The sequence below is a fragment of the Microtus oregoni genome, unplaced genomic scaffold (assembly GCF_018167655.1).
Source record: "Microtus oregoni isolate MIOR12 unplaced genomic scaffold, Mior012 000001F_ref0000356, whole genome shotgun sequence".
Lineage (NCBI taxonomy): Eukaryota > Metazoa > Chordata > Mammalia > Rodentia > Cricetidae > Microtus > Microtus oregoni.
The window spans coordinates 53576440-53596374 of record NW_024543060.1 but is presented as its reverse complement, the minus strand read 5'-3'; the positions used below and the strand labels follow the sequence as shown (position 1 = coordinate 53596374).

Genomic DNA, 19935 nt, shown 5'->3' with positions numbered 1-19935 from the left:
TTTGATCACATGCTCCATCAGTCCCAGTTCAGCTGGCCTTGGTGAGCTCCCATTAGATCAGCCTCAACGTCTCAGTTGTTTTTTTGAGACAGGGTTTCTCTGTAGCTTTGGAACCTATCCTGGAACTAGCTCTTGTAGACCAGGTTGGCCTTGAACTCACAGAGATCCGACTGCCTCTGCCTCCCAAGTGCTGAGATTAAAGGCGTGTGCCAAAATAGACTTTTAATTTGATCTTACTCGAATAGCAACTGCTTATACCTATTTGCAAAGTAGGGTATCTAGATACTATCATTGAACCAAGCCATGAAGCAAGTTGACCTCAGAATATGTGAAGCAACTAGTTCCAGTTATAAACTCATTAAGTCTGCATAGGCTAAGCTTCTGCAGGGATCCAGGCTGAGGAAACAGAAATAAGTAGGCTTAAGACAACATGAAGCATGGGAGCACAAGCAGATAAATGAAAAGACTGAGAAAAATACCCCACACTTCAACCCTGGCAACCAGGCTGGTCTATTTACCGGAAGGCTTAATCAAGGTTTTTTTTCTGCTCCCTCTCTGTGATCATATCTTCCTGCACCAGCTTCCTTCAAATGCGCGTTTTTCTGCCAGCAAATGTATTGGACTCTGGACATTATGGCAGCTTGTGAAAAGGAGCCAACAGACTTGGGTGGGTATTTTACTTTTCTGTTTAATTGTCCTAGTTAATGTTGGGCATATGTCTTTACATCCTTAGTCTTGTTTTTTATTCTCTCCAAACTGGGGTAAAGAATAGTGTCTCCTTCCCAAGGTTCTATGAAGGTCAGCTGATCTGTTACCACCAGCCGTCATGCTCGTTTTACCACTTCCTGTGGCAAGCATATGACACCTCTTCTGAGCCTTATTAGTGCTAGCAATGCATGTTTGAGTGTGAGGCTACCCACTGGAGCATGGGCATCTTATCAATGACTACACTCCAAAGAATAACGATTCTCTGTCCCACAATAGCTATCAAGTGTCAATAGCTCCTCAGTTAGGGGTGTGACCTACTGAGCTCTTCCCTGATCCAGGCTGGAAATTTGGTTCTTTGATCAAGTTGTATGGGTTTTGTGAAAGTAAATATTGTGGCTTCCAGTTTAGTTTTTTATAGGATTTCTTAGTGTACAAAAAAGTGGGTCTCTGTTTCTTGTCCTTTCTCTTGGGCTTCTTTCTTTTTGTTTGGCCAATTCCAGTATGCTATTGTTTTATCATTTTATGTTATATATTATTATATCATTATCATCCCTTAGAAGACTGTTTTTTAATAAGAAAGAATCTGAATGGGAAGGGATATAGTAAGGAACTGAGAGTGGAAACCATAATCAGTATATATTATGTGAGAAAAAAATCATTTTCAATAAAAAGAAAAAAATAAAAACTGTATGGCTTCATTATAAAAATTGCAATAACAGTATCTTTTTAAAATATTTTAGGAATAAGAAATAGATACAAATATATCAGTAATAATAATCAGCATAATTATTTTAGTGTTTGAACACATTTAATACAGGAGTAATATAAATGCTATATTATTTATAATGTAGTTACTACATATAAATCTAAAGATTAAAAAAAGTTATAGTATGTGAGAGTACTTGGTTTTTATATTTATCATTTTTTTATGTTACTACTTTCCTCTTCATGCTAAACTACTGTGAAGCAGCCCGACCTATGGATGCACTCTAGCTTACTTAAGTACATGTTTAGGCTCAAACAAAAGAAAAACAAAACCTAGAATGAGACCCATTTTAGTGTTTGTCTTAGTCATTGCTCTATTGCTGTGAAGAAACACAAGGAGACTCTTTCAAGAGAAAGTATTTAATTAGGGGCTTGCTAATAGTGTCAGAGATTTGGTCTACCCAGTACTAGTACAGTAGGGAGCATGGTAGCACATAGGCAATTGCTGTAACAGTAACTAAGAGTTACTGCCTGATCTGTAGGCACAGAGAGAAGAAATATGGTTCCTAGTGTTTCTGAAACATCCAAGCACATCCCCAGTGACATATTTCCCCCAACAAGGTCACACCTACTCAAACAAGGTCATCTTCCCTAATCCTTCTCAAATAGTGCCATTCCTTGGCGAGTAAGTACTAACACATATGATTCTCTGGGGACCATTCTTATTAAAACAACCTCAGTGTTACTACTCTTCTCAGCTTACATAGATATGTTCATAAGACTCACATGGAATTCAACTCTTAAATTTGTTTCATGTTTGTCCGCTGTTCTATCCTCCCTGTTCACCTGCATTGTCTCATTGTACATAGAAATGTGTCTAGCAGTATATTATGGGCAATATGACTAAAACTCCTGCAAGATAGAAATTTAGCTAGTCAACTAGAGACCTATACTGAGTATTTATGCATGCATTGCTTTTGCATTAGCCTGAGCTCCTCAAAGACATGCATGGTTAAAATTTTCTGGGAAACTTGTCTTAAACTGACATGCTATACTTTTTCTTAGTCTTATGACAATACCAGGAAAAGATGTTATGGTATATAGTTTATATCTGAGATCTAAGAAGCTGTGCCCCACATGTGCGAGAATTTTTCTTTCATTATATGAAGCTAAGAAAGGCAGTGAGTTTCATGTCAGTGTGTCTATCTCTGAAGGCTATGTTTAGCATCTATCCATGCTTGTTTGCTTGTCTTGCCATATGTGTAGACTTAACATATTATGTCTATTCTAGAGTGTGTCATAAATTGATTCATGGAAGTGAGGGCAGTGGAGTGGTAGATGATTAATGTATCTTCTATTCTGACTGCAAATGTCTGAGTTTTCTAGGGACCAGTCTGGGTTTCCAGTTCCCAGCACCTGATAAAGTACAGAGTCTTTTCTTGAGCTACCAGCTCTTCTCACAGAAAAGTAACATGCACTCCTCTGTATCACCAGAGCTTTCTGGTGATGCTTATATCCCCATTTACTGCTTCATTTCCTCTTTAGTTTTCTATTCTTCAGAAGGAAGAATCTAAACTCTCAGTAGAGCAATTAAGTTGAAAGTTGGAATCTATTCAATTCACAATTAACAAATAGCAATTTGTTCAGTTTGTTCAAATTGTTCAACCTAGCCTTATTGGCTATCTGGTCAGACTTTCTGAACACTAAAGAATTCTTTGAGAAATGGATTCTGAACTCATAAAAACATCTCTTTATAGAATAGAAAAATATTTATTTTCTCTCTCTCTCTCTCTTTTTTTTAAAAACATTTCTACTAACATCCTGTGTCCTAGTTAGGGTTACGATTGCTGTGAAAAGATACCAAGACCTCAGCATCTCTTATGAAGTAAAATATTTATATGAGAGCTTTCCTATAGTTTCAGAGGCTTAGTCCATTATCATCATGGCAGGGATCATGGTGCCATACAGGCAGACATAGCTGAGAGTCCTAAATATTGAAGGCAACAGAAAGTTGACTGACACTGTTAGTAGCTTGTGCAAAGCAGACCTCAAAGCCCACTCACACAGTGACTCATTTCCTCCAACAAGGTCACACCTACTTAAATAAGTCTACACCTCCTAATAGTGTCACTCCCTGTGAGATTATGTGGACCAGTTACATTCAAACTACCACACTCTGGTTTTGATATAATGATGAAGATACATACCCATGTTAAGAAGCTATGGGTAACTCGGTGGTGGTAGCTCAGGTGGCACAGGCAGGCAGAACTCTGTGAGTTCGAGACCAGCCTGGTCTACAATAGCTAGCCCCAGGACAGGCACCAAAGCTACATAGAAACCCTATCTCGAAGAACCAAAAGTAAAATAATTAATTAATTTATCTTGGTTATATAATATTTCATTCCAATTGTGCTACATGCATGTGTTTATTGTTCTGGCTGTTTTATAATAGTCTACACAAACTAAAAAAATGAAGTTGGGAGATTAGAGATTAATAAGTACAGTCACTATCAAGATGGTTACATTTTTAAATTCTTTTTAAGAGCTCTACTACAAACTTTAAAATTAGCACGTCATAATAAATACAATTTTTATATAAAATACTTAGAAATCATTTAAAAAATTTTCTTTCAACCAAATTAATTTTTCCAGTGTTTATTACGAGATGTCAAAGCACTTCAAATCAGACAGCAAATATTTTAGGTTTTGTGGGTAAAGATACAAAATTGAGAACATTATTTCAAGAGAAGAATAAGAAGAATGACAACAACTAAGTTACATTTTTTGTAATGCTAGCGGATTACATTAATTTTATATTCTGTCTACAAAAAAATCACAAACAAAATATAAAATACAAATGTGTTACCTTGTTATATAATTCTAGGAAACAAAAGTTCAAAAGATTTCTCACTGGACTGAGGTCAAATACTGGCATGGCTATGCAGGGATTGTTCCTAGAGGAAGTTATGAGAATAATCTGTTCTCCTCTTATCTCATGTAGACTCCAGAGACAGCCTGCATTGTGTAGCTCTTTGCTTCTTCCTTTTTACTCAAGTACAGCAAATTCTCACTCCATCATCGTATGTCTTTCTCTACTGTAGCCTGGAAGGACTCTCTGATTGATTTTTTTGCTTCAGGTGATTGATTGTCCAGGATTCACTTAGAGCATTCAGGGTTACCTTCATAACTGAGTTCCAAGACTATAAAAATGAAGAACCACCAATCTGATATCATGACAGTAATAATTAATTTTATCATGTTGTTGTGGTCTAAATATCTAAATTCAAAATCCCCAACTAAGATTCTGGATAGATTCTTCCCTTTCTCTGTAGTTTCTGGTGGAACTTTCAGTCTCTGTAAGTCTGTGTTTCCCTGCATTGCTTCAGTCTTTACTTCTGCCTCTAAATAGCTTCATGTTTCTATCACTTCAGCACTGTGAACCACTGCCACACCCAGTAAGGGCTCTAAATATCATCACTCTAAATATCATGTTTCTATCACTTCAGCACTGTGAACCACTGCCACACCCAGTAAGGGCTCCTTGAAGCTCTCATCCTAATGGCATTACATCTGCAAAAAATGTTATCACCAAATGAAGTGTCAGTGGTTCAGGTTTTGTCATATATCTTTATAGAGACTATAATCCAACTCATTATGATTTATAGCCTTGGTCACCTGTGTCAAATTCTATTTACAATGTGTCATTTCCAAAGGTTTAGTAAGTTTGGGCTTACTCATCTTTTGGCAATTACTTTGTCTAAAATTCCTAGAAAGAAAAAATGTTTAATTTTTACTCCTCCTTCATTTTTTTTGATAACATTCTATGAAACTAGGATGCAGAGTAACATTCTCTATCATCCAATGGCTTCTAACCCTCAAAAGTCACTTTCAGTTTTAGATCAAACCAAAACAGGCTGTGTCCGGATTGTAGGTTGTAGTTTGCTCAGACTTCCTGTGAAGAAACCTCAGGGCAAAATCTAGGAATGTGTTGATAGAAATATTATTTAGTATGCTATAAACATGATTTAAAAGTATATCAAATCACTATCAGTTGGACTGGAATACCTATGTGGAAGTCAATCACATGATTAACAGGACCTGTTGGGTAATTTGAATAAAGTTTTCTAGATTTAAGGATCAATATTTACTACTAATTTATTTAAATAACTACTAGTGCCCTATTATATGTGTGTGTTTCTTCAGGCTCATGAACATCACAACTATGAAACATCACATCTTAAATAACATATATTTGTTCCAGATGATTCTCAACAAGAAGGAAGATGTTTCTAGCCTTCACACTTTGTAAAATACTATTTGTTGACAGTTTGTACCTTTAATATAAAGTTGCTCATTGTAATTGGTATTGACAACTGTCAATGTTTACACAGAAGTATAGTGTAGAATTGGTAACAAATAATCCTAATTATTAATGTTTCTACTCGCAAGAGGAAAACACCACCAATTTTAAATAGCACATCCTTCGAAGAAGGAAAAAATCTGTTGACATTTAACTGGTCAGACCAGAGTCTTGTCTCAGAAATCAATATTTACCATTCTCTTGATTGATTTTCATAGAGATTCTCATTACTTCAAAACAAACAAACAAACAAACAAACAAACAAACCTAGTGGGAGAGTGTAAAGTCATGGAGGTCTAGTCAGGGTGGAAAGTGCCCTGAGAGTCATGACTGGAGGTAAAGAGAATCATTATATCTTCATTTATCTTCACTATAAGTGGTCACAGCTAACTTACATAGAAGAGAACATTATTTATATTTTAGCTTACTGGGTTGCAAGTACTTTAAAATACAGTATATATATATATATGTGTGTGTGTGTGTGTGTGTGTGTGTGTGTATGTATATAGATAGATTGGATATAGATATCATTAAAAATCAGGAGACACTGAAATAGCAAACAGATTACTTTCTCTTTTTGGAAGACTTACAGAAGATATCTCAAGGATAAGCATGTAATGTGCATGCAGTTTGAGGATGATTGAAGGTGACTTGAGTCTTGTTGAAGTCAAGACTTGAATATGGGTGAGGCTTATTCTTAGGAACATGTCTCTCGGCTCTAACTGACAACCAATTATGGACTTTTCATAAGACTTTGTTGGCTTAAAAAACTTAGCTGTATTAACCATGCTAAGTAATTAAAAATCATACTTTCTTTTCAGGGAAGAAAATCAAGTCTTAGGTTACAGTCATAGAACCAAACTGAGAAAGAATTTTTTAAATGATTTTTTTTTGTACATCAGTGTTTTCTTGCATGTCTGTATGTTCATCATCAGCATACATTGTGACTATGAAGGTCAGAAGAGGGCATAAAATTTTCTAAAAATGAACATACAAATGGGGATGCTGGGACTATAAACTCTGCAAGAGAAACAGTGCTTTAGAACATTGAGTCATCTTTCCAGCCTCGGACACAGATCTTAAAGTGTGGGTGAAATGTGTAGAGATAGTAAGGAGTTGGTATCTTTGACTGGCACTGATGTGCATATCCCTTTACTCTTCAGGAATTGTCACAGGACAGCACTGTCTGTTATCCTGGAATCAAGCTACATAAATCTTCATTCTTAATGGACAATAGTGGAGAGGGTTATGATTTGTTGTCCTCTGTTTGTTTCATATGTTTCTTCCAGTCTATGTAAAAAAATTCAGAAATGTATGGTTCAAATTTTTGAATCTGTGATGTTATTGAATGTGGTTCAATGACTTTATCTTCTAAAAGCCATGGCAAAAGGAAAGAAAAGGAAATTCAAAATTATGTGTATGTGTAAATGTCTGGTTCTTTTTCTTTATTGTTTCAATCCATTCCCTCGATGGTGATTTTAAATGACTTTGGGCTTGTGATGTGGGAGTTTCTGCATGCTGTGAATATGTTTTATTACCATTGGTTAATAAAGAAGCTGCTTTAGCCTATGGCAGGGCAGAATAAAGTCAGGCGAGAAATCCAAACAGAGATATAGTAGAAAGAGTAGGGAGAGTCAAAGAGATGCTATACAGCTGCTGAAGGAGACAGATGCCAGAAATTTAAGGGTAGACCACAGTCTCATGGAGATACATAGATAAATAGACATGCTTTAATTTAAGATATAAGAACTAACTAGGAATACACCTAAGCTATTGGTCAAGCAATGTTGTAATTAATATAGTTTCTGTGTGATTATTTGGGTCTGGGCAGTTGGGAGTGAAAGAGCAGTCTCTGCTTACAGGCTTGGTCCTGCCTCAACTTGATATGCCAGGTTTTGGTGATTTCCCATGGGAAGCCTTATTCTTTCTGAGAAGTGAATAGGGGTTGAAGGTAGTGGAGGGGAGGGAGGGGAAATTGTGGTTGATGCGTAAAATGAATAAAAAATTAAAAAAAAAACCTTGTAAGTTGCTTTCTTAAGTATATTGGGGATCTTTCAAACCATGTTTTTAAATGTCTAATATTTCCATTACTACTACCTTAATAAGGACCTCTAATGAGGTTTTAAAAGCTCAAGACTTTAATGACCTAAAATTCCAAGTGTAGACAGTTGCTGACTTAATGGGTTTAGTGCAACTTACTTGTCAGACTCCAGATTTACTATTTAGAGAAAGGAGGTGAAAAAATAATTCACATAGAATTATTCATGTGGAGACACAGATATTAGAACTTTAGTGTTAAGTATTTAAATTAAAATTATTTTATTTTTTTGAATATGAGTGTTTTATCTGTATATATATCTGTGCACTATATATATGCACATGGTGCCCACAGAGAACAGAATAATGCATTGGGTACCGGAGAATTGGAGTTATGGGTGTTGTGAACCACCACATGGTATTGGGAACTGAACCCAACTCCTCTGGAAGAGTAGCCAGTGTACTTAATTGTTGTGCCATCTCTCCAGTCACATAGATATTTATTTAATCCATTGTAAACATATTACTTAAATTTTCTGAGATAGATGATGCATAGAAAGTAGCTCAAGGATGTGTGACTTGAAGTATAGTCATACATATTATATTTTCTGTGACTCTGAGAAAATCTTATGTGATAATCAAAGAGGGGCTCTAGTTTGGACTTTGATCATGTTGTTTTGACAGATGCAAATGGTAGCAAACATTAATCTGTTTCATCTTTTTCAACCTCTTTTTGCCTCACTTTCATTAATTGCTCTCTGCAGTGTCACTAGAGCACAGTACACTCTTTATATTCACGGTGTTTGTAGCCTTTTAAGTCACCCACAGGAGTTAGCAAATGCTTGGGGAGATACAGAGTTGGGTTCCTGTAAAGTCTTGGTCACATTTTCCTTAAACAATTGGGTTCTGCTTAATACAAAATGTGAATCTGTTAATATTAACATCGTGGTCAGTAGCTCCGTGACTCATGCCTCATAAAACCAGTCTTCAGCATGAGGAGTATCATAGACTTCTTGTACTTAGGCAAACCAGATAAGAGTTTGGGCCATTTTCAACAGCAAGGCTACCAATAAGAAACAAGGCGAAACAAATAAGCCCTCCTAAATATGTGAAATTATATAGATTCCCCAAGACCCATGACTGCAGTGTGAGAGCTACACAAAAGTATAAGAGCACGTTTCTCAGTCTCAGATGTGGACATTCTAAACTGTGTGCATGTCTATTACTGAGTGAGAAAATGCAAGTCTTAATTTGAGGGTGCAAATAAATTTTAATGACCAGGAATATTTATAAACATGAAATCTACAAAACACAGGAATAATCTATATTTGCTTGGAGGTAGTGATGCATACCTTTAATTGCAACACTTGGGAGGCAGAAGCAGAAGGATCTCTGTGAGTTTGAGGCCAGCCTGATCTGCAGAGTGAATTCAAGGACAAGCACCAAAGCTACATAAAGAAACCCTGTCTCGAAAAACCAAAAAAAAATAAAATAAATAAATAAATAAAAAAAATAAAAATAAAAAATAAAAAAAATAAAGAGAGAGAGAGAAGAAAGAATAATCTATATTCATAAGATACAGAGAAATCAGAACTTCTATGTTAAGTATTTAAATTTAAAACATTTTATTGTGAGTATGACGATTTTGTCTACATGTAGATGTATGTATACCACACACATGACTGATGTCATGGAAGACAGAAGAGGGTGTTGGATCCCCTAGAAACAAAGTTATAGGTGGTTGTTGAACCACTACCTAGTTCTGGAACTGAACCAACCTCCTGGAAAAGTAGCCAGTGTTCTTAACTATTGTTAAGAACATCTCTTCAGCCCCTTTTCTATGTTTGCTATGGCCATTTTGAATTGGCCCCATTCATTTCTGTGTGGATGCAAACATTCCTGATGGTTCTTTTCTAGCCTTATCCTCATCATGTTGTGTTAATTGTCCCTTCTCTTTAACACTATTGTGCTCATACTAACACTATCCAGTGTAGCTTCTTGCAATGTTGGGAATGCTATCTGTTTGCCTATTAGATTTATTGATTTCTGAGTACTTAGGTCAGGATTTTTTGACTGAGGAACTGCTACAGCTCTGTGACTTTTGATAAAATACTACTTACCTAATACTACTCTACTCATCCTGTTCCCCCCAAATATACAGAATTTTCTCCTTGATTAACTTAATGTTTGGTGATAGTGATAAATAATAATAGTAATAATAATAATAATAATAATAATAATAGTAATTGTCTGTATGTGTGATTCTTCCAGTGGCTACATCATAAAATGTGAGTGATTGTATTTACCCAAGTAACTATCAACTGCAACTCGCTACTCAGTAAGAGATGGGGTCTAGATCTCATCAATCCCATCTGTTTAGAAATTTGGGATGGTTTGATCTTGTACAGGTAATCACAGCTATTGTTGAGTTCATGAATGTGATGACCATGTTATGTCTAAAAGACAGCATTTTATTAAATTTCTGTCTATCATCTGGCTTTTACATTCTTTCTGCGTCCTCTTCTGTGATGTTCCCTGAGCATTGGTATCAGTGGAGCCATAATTGGGAATGAGCATACAGTCTTTTATCCTCAGTAATTTCACTGGTTAAATATCTGTCTGCTGACTATTGTTAAATACAGGAAGAACTGGTTCTAACAAAGATTGATAACATCCCAAGTCTATGTTTTTAAATATAAATATTTAAAAAGTACTTTGACAACATTGGTATTTGGCGAAAAACGAATGGCAGGTTCCACCTTTGGGATTACAGTGTTTCCAGTGATGGAATTTTGACTAAGCACCAGTCATGAATTTCATCCTGTTGAGTAATACTCAAATTAAATAAAAAAAAATTGTTAGTTACTCATAATGGTCTTGCCTCAATAGCACTATCAGGCACATTTTGCCTGGCAGATTGAGATGTAGCATGCAGAGTATAGCATTGGATAAGACCATTGATGTGTTTTCTAGCAGCCTGTATAGTACCTTTCAACACTATGAAAACTAGCCAGCAGGAAGAAAGATTCCTGAGTAGTGTAAAATTCTCTGTGTAATGAAACCAAAGTGTGTTCTGTCTTCTGCTGCAGCAGAATCTTATAAGAAAATTATATCATGTAGGATTGCCTTCTGTATGCTGTGAATATGTTTTATTACCATTGGTTAATAAAGAAGCTGCCTTGGCATATGGCAGAGAAGAAAAGTGTTAGGTGGGCAAAATAACTTAATGCAAGGAGAAAGAAGGCAGAGGCAGAGAGATGTCATATAGTTGCCAAAAGAGAAAGGTGCCAGAACCTTACCAGTAGCCCACAGCCTCGTGGCAATGCATAGGTTAATAGAAATGAGTTAATTTAAGATGTAGGAGCTAGCTAGAAATATGCCTGAGCCATTGGCCAAACAGTGTTGTAATTAATATAGTTTTGTGTGATTATTCAGGTCTTGTCAGCTATTTCCTTTTACAGTTGTCATCAGCCAACAAGGTCAATGACAATGGTCTGTGTTGTTTGGGAGACCTCTGGGATTACCTGACCAATAGTATAGAGGGGTGGGTCAATGACAATGGTCTGTGTTGTTTGGGAGACCTCTGGGTTTATTTGACCTTAGTTTATAGAGAGATGTTCCACACCTAGCAAAGATTTTCATTTAATAACCCCTATGTTGTGGGAATGACATGGATTTTTGATCACAACATATTTGCATGGTTCTACAGCTGTTCTGCTTGCTAGAAACTTGTGAATTATAGAACCTTAATACCTTTATGCCCATATTGACAATCTTGAAACATGCATCATACCTATAATATTGGTGTTTTCTGGATCTTTCCTCTATTCTGGATAAAGACCAAGATTCACCAAAAAATGAAAATTTCACATTTGGTGTGAAATACCTCTTTGCCCCAAAACAGCTTATATAATAAAAGTAGAGATGAGACTATAATACCCATAAGCTTTCTAGAAATCTCTTATTACCACAAAAAAGATTATCTCATGTAGCATTATTTAGTTAAGCAGAAAGTGTTTAGAAGTATTTAAATTTACAGAGTGTTTGACTTGAGTTTTGCACTGTACTTTAAAAAATCCCAGCACTCAGGAGGCAGAGGCAGGCAGACCTTTGTGAGTTCGAGGCCAGCCTGGACTACAGGAGCTAGTTCCAGGGAAGGCTCCAAAGCTATAGAGAAACTCTGTCTTGAAAAACCAAAAAATTCAGATATTAGAGAAATTTTTAAAACTTATTCTGCATAAAATCTAAGGGTGTAATTTTGTACCTTTTTTATTTTTAAATTTAGAGTCATTGCCTTAATCACTAGACCACAAATATAAACTTTAGAGGAATACTGGAAATGCTATTCTTCTTTTTAATTGTCTTTTAAATTAGTCCTTGGGTAGTACAAACTACTGTTACTGACTAGGGGAAGATTACCAAGGTTTACAATCCACTCACCCCCTTAAGTAGCTACTAAGCATACAATGGGAAAATTTTGAAACTTTTTATACAGAAAGACAATTCCAGTGACTTCTACCCAGTGAACTGTTCTTTCGACTTCTTGGATTAGTCTCCTATCTCAATTATTTCAACCTTAAGTCACAGTTTACAGTCCCCTTTCTTTTGACTTAAGGCCTCATGAATGCAAAACAAGTGTTCTACCAGTGAACTCCAACCTGAGGCCTGCAGCTCACTCTCAGTTAGCACACAATGGACTCCTTGGTCAGAAGACTGGAGCATCTGCCCAGAAAAATGTAACGTAATATTAATATCAACTTGGTATTTGTGGTTCCTTGATTCATGCTTTGTGATGATTTTAAAGCTGCAAAATACTCATTTTTATTCCTGGAAACAGGTTTCCATTACTTTATATCTCATCAAACATTTTTTTTTTGAAAAAGCAGTGTTCACTTATATTAATTGTTTTAGAAATTTTCTCTGTGACACAGCTTCAAAATAGCAAAGACAAGAATAGCTTTTGGTAATTTTTGCCAAAAATAATGGGTTTTGAAGAGTTTTCTCTTCAAAATGCTTTCCAGTAAATGTACTCCCATAATCCATTCTTATAATTTATTACAGAATGCTGGAAACAGCAGCCTTCCTTTGTTCAGCTTTGACAGAGAACCTAGGCTTGCTGAAACTTCATTTTTTTGCTTTGTTAGTTAGAAGCTTCACTCCTGGCTTCTGCAATGAAATCTGTAATGGAATCCGTTACCATATCCCGGGTGTTTCTTAAAAACCCAAGTGAGCATACCTCCATGAGCTTTTAAAGTGATCAAATGTCTCCCAGCCTTCCACTTGGGCTGTTCTCTGTTTAGTGCCCTTTACAGGTTAATATAAGAGTATCATGAATGCTCATTCAGACATTCCTAAACCACAGACCGTGACCCGAGGATGCATGATAGAAGGCAATAAATGGTATACATTTTTATGACTATTGAAAGCATCCATAGGAAGCACTATCATTCATTCATTGACTTATTCTCTGTGCTTTTATGTAATGTCTTTTGGGTACAACGTGGTGAAAATGCAGTGATAAAACCACACATTTCTATTATCTGCTTTTTTCCTCTTTGGATAGCAAGACTAGTGTGAAATTGGCTGCACAAAGAAAAATTTATACATATAATGAAAATATTATTATTATTATTTTTTTTGTTTTTGTTTTTCGAGACAGGGTTTCTCTGTGGTTTTGGAGCCTATCTGGAACTAGCTCTTGTAGACCAGGCTGGTCTCGAACTCACAGAGATCCGCCTGCCTCTGCCTCCCGAGTGCTGGGATTAAAGGCGTGCGCCACCACCGCCCGGCCCTGAAAATATTATTTTATAAAGGGTTTGAGAAAGTGTTCTTTATGATTGTTTCCCTTTAGTAATATGAATAACCTTATCTTGATCATAACTATTGCCTGTCATTTGCTATTTTGGTGTGTCTGATCTTTCCTATATCCTTCAGAAATGGTGGACAGAGGGTGGCAACACAGTCACAACCAAATCAGGGGTGATGGAAAAAAGAGGATCAATTTTCTTTTAATAATCTTGAAAATTCTTGCTTATGGTGAGGAAAATTTTCATGAAACATAAATACAGAGTTCTGAAGTCATTTTCCCTTTCTGTTTCTTCCTCTTCCTTAATGTATTTTATTTCTATTTATTTTTTATTATTGTAGCTTGACTCCTTTATTTGATTGCAGTGGCCAAACAGTCAGCACAGCTTAAGATGATCATGTAGCATAATTAATTTAGGACTGTTGAAATGAAAACTTTGTCTGTGGTACATTACATTAAGATAATATTAATAAATGGTAACAAATACTATTTTTCTTGATATATTTCAGGTATAACTTTTAATTATAAGATTTCTTCCAGAAAAAGTTTGAAAAAAGAAATAAAGCCTTAATAGAAATCTAGCTACCAGTTACTATATGCTGTAATTTGTAACTTAATCAAATGTATACAGTATTTTAATAAAGCTATCATACAGCGTTTCTTGTGTAAAAATGAGTCACACAGTTTTCTTAAAGTATAGAGCACACAGCACTACATAAGTCTGTTCTGGTAAGTGATATCAGAGAAGAGAATGATGGGATGTGTTCTAAGCTTGTTGTGACAAGTCTTCTGAAAGTCTAAACTTCTGTGGTAAGCATACTCACTCACAATACCATTTAAATTAGAAATAAGATCTATCCTATCTACTGAGCCCAGTACTGTTCTCTTTTCTGCTTATTTTGAGAAAATGTAATCATCCTTGAAGACCCACCCATAAAAATCTCTCTGAACTGTTAGGTAGAATTAATGCATTTTTGGTTATTATACCATTTTGCTCATCTCACTAATTACTTCACTTTCCACAATTTATTGTGAATATTTTTCATTGAAAAGATATAGGTAGACTCCTTGAAGTATGTTAGCAAGGGTAAATTACACAGTTTTGATTGTTAATGAACTATTTATAGTAGTTTCCCAATACACTTCCACAAATAAAAAGTTATATATTGATTTGAAAGCCTCCAAATCAAAAATTTAGAATCACCAAACTGGTGATTCAAAAGTTCAAAGTTAGCCTAACTTTGGGGTTGGGCTGATTGTTAAAATCCTGGCCTATTTGTTCATTGTTTTAGACTGAATGAACATGGAAGAGAATCTCAAAGAAGGTGAGAAATTTGCTCAAGGCCATGCAAGAAACACATGGTAAGATTTGAAGATATAATCCAGACTTTGTGAGTTAAGACTCAGGGCCTTTCTTTCTTCCTTCCTTCCTTCCTTCCTTCCTTCCTTCCTTCCTTCCTCCCTCTCTCCCTTCTTTCTTTCTTTTCCTTCCTTCCTTCCTTCCTTCCTTCCTTCCTTTCTTTCTTTCTTTTTCTTCCTTCTTTTCTTTCTTTCTTTTGTATGCATTTGCTGGTACATGTGTATGTGTGCATGCATGTAGAAGACAGAAGTAGAAATCAGATGCTTTCCTCTTTAACTCTCTTCCTTAAATATATTGTGTCAGTATGTCTCACTGCACACAGAACTTGCTGATTTGGTTGTTTTAACAGCCAGCTTGCTCCAGGGATCCCTTATCTCCATCTACCCACATGTTATGTTACAGTTAGGGTTTCATTACTGCTTAAAATCCATGTGAGTTATCAAGATCCCAAATCTAGCCCTTATGCTTACATGGAAATTGCTTTTAATCACTAAGCCATATCCTAAGCCCCAAGTTTTCTATTTATAACAATTTGTAATAGATCAGTACCATCATTATCTTTTCAGAGAAAAATAAACATGACTTTTGGGGATATATGCATGTAAAATTCTGGTCCCTTCTTGTTCTCCATCAGTAATACAGCAGCTAACCTTGTAGATTAGGTCTCTTCTCTGTGATGTTATTTATCTCTCTTATAGGCTATTTCCAACTTCAGAAAGTGTTAGGCACATCTAGAAAAGCTTTGTCTTGTTTTAGATGACTCTAAATCATTAATTATTTCATTTTATAAGAAAATCTCAAGCTAATATACTAGTTAATAAGAAAGAACTGGGACCTTTCGGTTGCACTAAAACCGCACATTGCCTGATGTGAGCAGAGACCTGGGCCTGCCACCATGTGGGAGGAGAATGAAGTCACATAGAAAGTCAAAAAGTAGCTTCCCAAGGAGCCAAAAACAGACCTCTGGCTCAGCCCCCTCACATTTTTAAAATTAAATGTTCAGCAGAACTTGAAACATTAGTAGATTAACATGTCAATACATTTTCCACATCACTGCACAAAGGTAAGCTCCAAGAATAAAATGTACTGTTTTAGCATTTTTAAAAGAGATATAAAATTATAGGTAAAAGCAGAGATGTCATAACTCTAAAATGAGCTATTTTGGAGCTGGGGTTTAGATACTCACAGACTCCATTTCTCAGCTCTAGCAAATTCCTTGACGTCAGTATTACATATCAGAGTGGACCCCCCTCAAATTCATAATTGAACTTGTAAACTTTAGAATTCTAAACTGTAATTATATTTATAGCTGAGAGCTGAAATTGAATTAAGTAAGTTCGTAGAATGGGCTTTTCCTCAGTGTAACTACTGGTCTTCTAAGAACATGACCAATTCAGGAAGAGGGATAGTAGTGGGGAGATACAGAGACAAGATGATTAACTCAAAGCAGGAGAGGATGCTCACTCAGAAGAATCCAGTATTGATCTTGGGCTCTAACCTTTCAACTCTGAGAAAGTGAACATTTGAGCTAATTACTACGTAGCATTGGGTTGTGGCAGGCTAGTGCAATCATTAAAGCCCTGATGAGTTTGTTGACGTTTGAATTTATTCCTCTCTGTAATTATCCTATTCCCAATTGGAGTCATATTCTAGAGTTCTAACTGCTAGATCTTAGATCTAGAATCCACAAGTAAAACCTGAAGTCCCAAAAGAGAGGGTTTTTGTAAAATTATACTATAAAACTTTTATGTTGTTAAGAACTTTTGTTGGATCTTACATTCCAGTGAAGTCTTGACACCCTGTCATTAGCAACATGAAACTAGACTTGATAAATAAAACCACCACTTTCATTTTCTGAAGCAGGGAACTGGCATATCCATTTATGCGTATGCAGAAGTATGGGCTACAGTCGGGCAGTGTTTTGAAAATGGCCACTGGGGAGTCAAAATTACTAGAATACTGAGAATCCTAGAAAATTATACTTCATGTGTAATGTTTCATTAGTATAACAGTTAATAATGTATTAGGGGATCATATTGTGACATAGTGAGATGACACCCATGAAAATAATGCCATATATTTTCTTTATAAGTAATACAGATATGGGTCACTATTTCACTTGGCTTATTCCCTTTTTTGAGAGTAAAATGGTAGAATATGGAGTCCAACTCACATTCTACATACAACTGAGCATTAGTAGGGCTTATCCTTAACTTTGGTAGAGAGTGATTTTAAAAATAAGTCTTAAGATAGTAGAAGCTTCTGAGAAAAGATGAGAAAGAAGGGTGAAATTTGTGTTTGGGTGTGCTGGACCTCTCAGCATTATGCCATCAAATGATCCCATAAATGCTATTTTTGTATTGGTTTAAATTTTTTTTTTGTCACATGAAATAGTTAATTAAAACATAGAAGGAATCTAAGGGCTTGGGACTTGTACTATAATGAGCTGTTTCTTATAATGAGCTACATCCTAATAAAATGTCAAAGCCATTGGATTTTGTAGTTTTCTTTCCCGCCCAGCTCTGCCACTCCATTTCAAAAAGAGTTTTAAAGTAAAGTAAATTCATCGAAAATCCTTTTAACGTACAGAAAAGCCTAAATAAATTTACTTTGCTTTGGTTTGTTTTATGAAGTATAGCACTCAGAATCTTTTTTTTTTTTTTTTTTTTTTTTGAGACAGGGTTTCTCCGTAGCTTTTTGGTTCCTGTCCTGGAACTAGCTCTTGTAGACCAGGCTGGCCTCGAACTCACAGAGATCTGCCTGTCTCTGCCTCCCGAGTGCTGGGATTAAAGGTGTGCGCCACCACCACCCGGCCAGCACTCAGAATCTTATTCCTGACTGCTAGTATGTCTTTTCTTTATATATCTCAGAATATCTTTGCCAAATTGTAAATGCCTGCTGACCAAGTCAGAGTTTTGGCAATCTCAGCACCAATATTAGTCTGTAGCTGGATAATTACTTGTAGGGTGTCCCATTCCAGGGCTACTCTAGAGCTGCTATGTTTGTGCCTGAGACTCAGGATCCTGTGCTACATTATTTGAATTTCCAAAATCTAAATAAGTAGTACAAAAAAAGTTAGAGACTTTTTTTTTGTACATCATTATGGTGTGGTTTGAAGTGTAGAATCCTGGAAGTTTAAGGATTCCAAACAGTTCTGATATTGTTACTAACGTTCCAACCCATGGCTTGAACTCACCAGGGAATAACATCTTTCAGCATGGTCTTTATTATTCTATAATGAGTCATAGGGGCAGTCTCTAAAGCATTTGGTGAATGAACAAGGGAATTATTTTATAGCATTTATGCTCTTTTGAATGTGCCATGGATGAAACATAGAAGGCCCATGCTATTGCTGTCATCACAAGGGTAGATTTGATGATCATGGTGTATGAAGACCTGTATTAGAAATACGTGGTTTGGGGCTTAATATAACACAATGTTTTTCCTCATTAGCCTTCATCATATAGTTACTTAGAACAGAGCAGTTACTAAGAACAACTGGAACTCAGAGCAATTGGAACTAAGGCAACATGTCCTGTATACAAACTACAGGTATGCCAGCAGATCTTGTCTGTGAGGAAGGAACCACAGTTGAGGAATTACTTCTATCTCATTGGCCTGTGGCCAACTTTTCTTAACATACAGTTTTTTTTTACAGTTTTGTTTACAATGTAAACCATGCAGTATTGAAAAATAAATAGAAACCATTTATAATATTGGTTCCTGACTTGTTTCTTTTATAGTAAAGACATTTAATTTATCTTATATTAAAAGACAATAATATGTATAGTCATCCCCACACACTTTCTCCCTTTTGGAAGAATTTCATATTCTGCGTATGTCTTGAATAATGAAATACATTAGTTAATATATTAATGTTCATCAGTTTCCTGAGATGGCATTTGAATCTAATGTAGCTTTTTGAAGGAAGTATTGTTCATCTTCATCATGGGTTATTCATATACAGCTAAGACTCTACAGAGATTATTTATTATATAGAAACTGTTATTCACTGGTTCCATTGAATAAAAGTACATATTTACCATAAAGAATGGTTATATAATTTACCATGATTTCATTATGAAAAACTCCACAAAACTGAACAAAATTTTTCTTAAATATAAGTAAGTAGTCTGGAGGTAGGCTAATTCTAGAGTTGGTTTACCTAGAAACTCAGTAACATTCAATTATTTATACTTTCTCTATATTACTTTTCTACTTCTGACCTCACAGTTATAGGACAGCTGCAGCTGATTTGCTTGTCAATTACCAATGTTCAAGCACTTTTGGATACTCTACTTGCCTGGCCTGGGTTACAGGCACTACTAAATCATTCGTTAACAAGGAAAAACATTAACCATAACTTTCAGGATTTAATTAGGAGTCACATAGTAGTGATAAAGAGTTCACCTTACTCAAAGTAGCACAATTCATACTGCCACTGACAGTATTTCTAACAAAATTTATGTTCTGTTAGAGTTGAAGAAAGGAGCTAATAACTGTGAGAAAATCAGGGCTATCTATTATGAAAATCAAATAGGAATGTTTGTTTTGGAATGTATGTATCCATCATCACCAGGTAATTACTTGGTAGAACTTCGTCATTCAATTTGGTTAAAATTTGTAAATCAGCAGATGCGAGAGGGGCAATAAAAATCATTCTTGAAATAATTGGACATAATGTTTAGATACTTTTAGAAGCCTTATTACTTTTCTCTCTGTGTGTGCTATTCTTTCAGAGGAAGCTTACTGGAAGAACATTAGAATATGTTTATGGCATAAGCTTATCAAGAGGAATAGCCACTTATTTCATAGAACATTTTATAAAACAGAAATAACTAAGATGATACAAATGCTTCATTCATGAAAACATGTGACAAAAAATAGGGGAGTAGAAACTGGCCTCATTCCTTGTTGAGTGATTACTCTATGATCATAAGAAGAAAAATTTATCATATA

At 35.6% G+C, this 19935-nt stretch overlaps 1 protein-coding gene across 2 annotated transcripts in view; it reads left to right on the top strand.

The window, feature by feature from the left end:
* Nucleotides 1–19935, top strand: part of Fgf14 (fibroblast growth factor 14) — a 475374-nt gene that overhangs the window by 169815 nt on the left and 285624 nt on the right. Inside the window, exon 2 of one of the 2 annotated variants that reach the window (XM_041666533.1) lies at nt 14909–14978. The exons of the other annotated variant lie outside the window; for it this stretch is intronic. Coding sequence (XP_041522467.1) covers nt 14963–14978 — 16 coding nt within the window. The 5' untranslated portion in view covers nt 14909–14962. The remainder of the gene's footprint in view (nt 1–14908; nt 14979–19935) is intronic. 2 annotated transcript variants of the gene reach the window in all.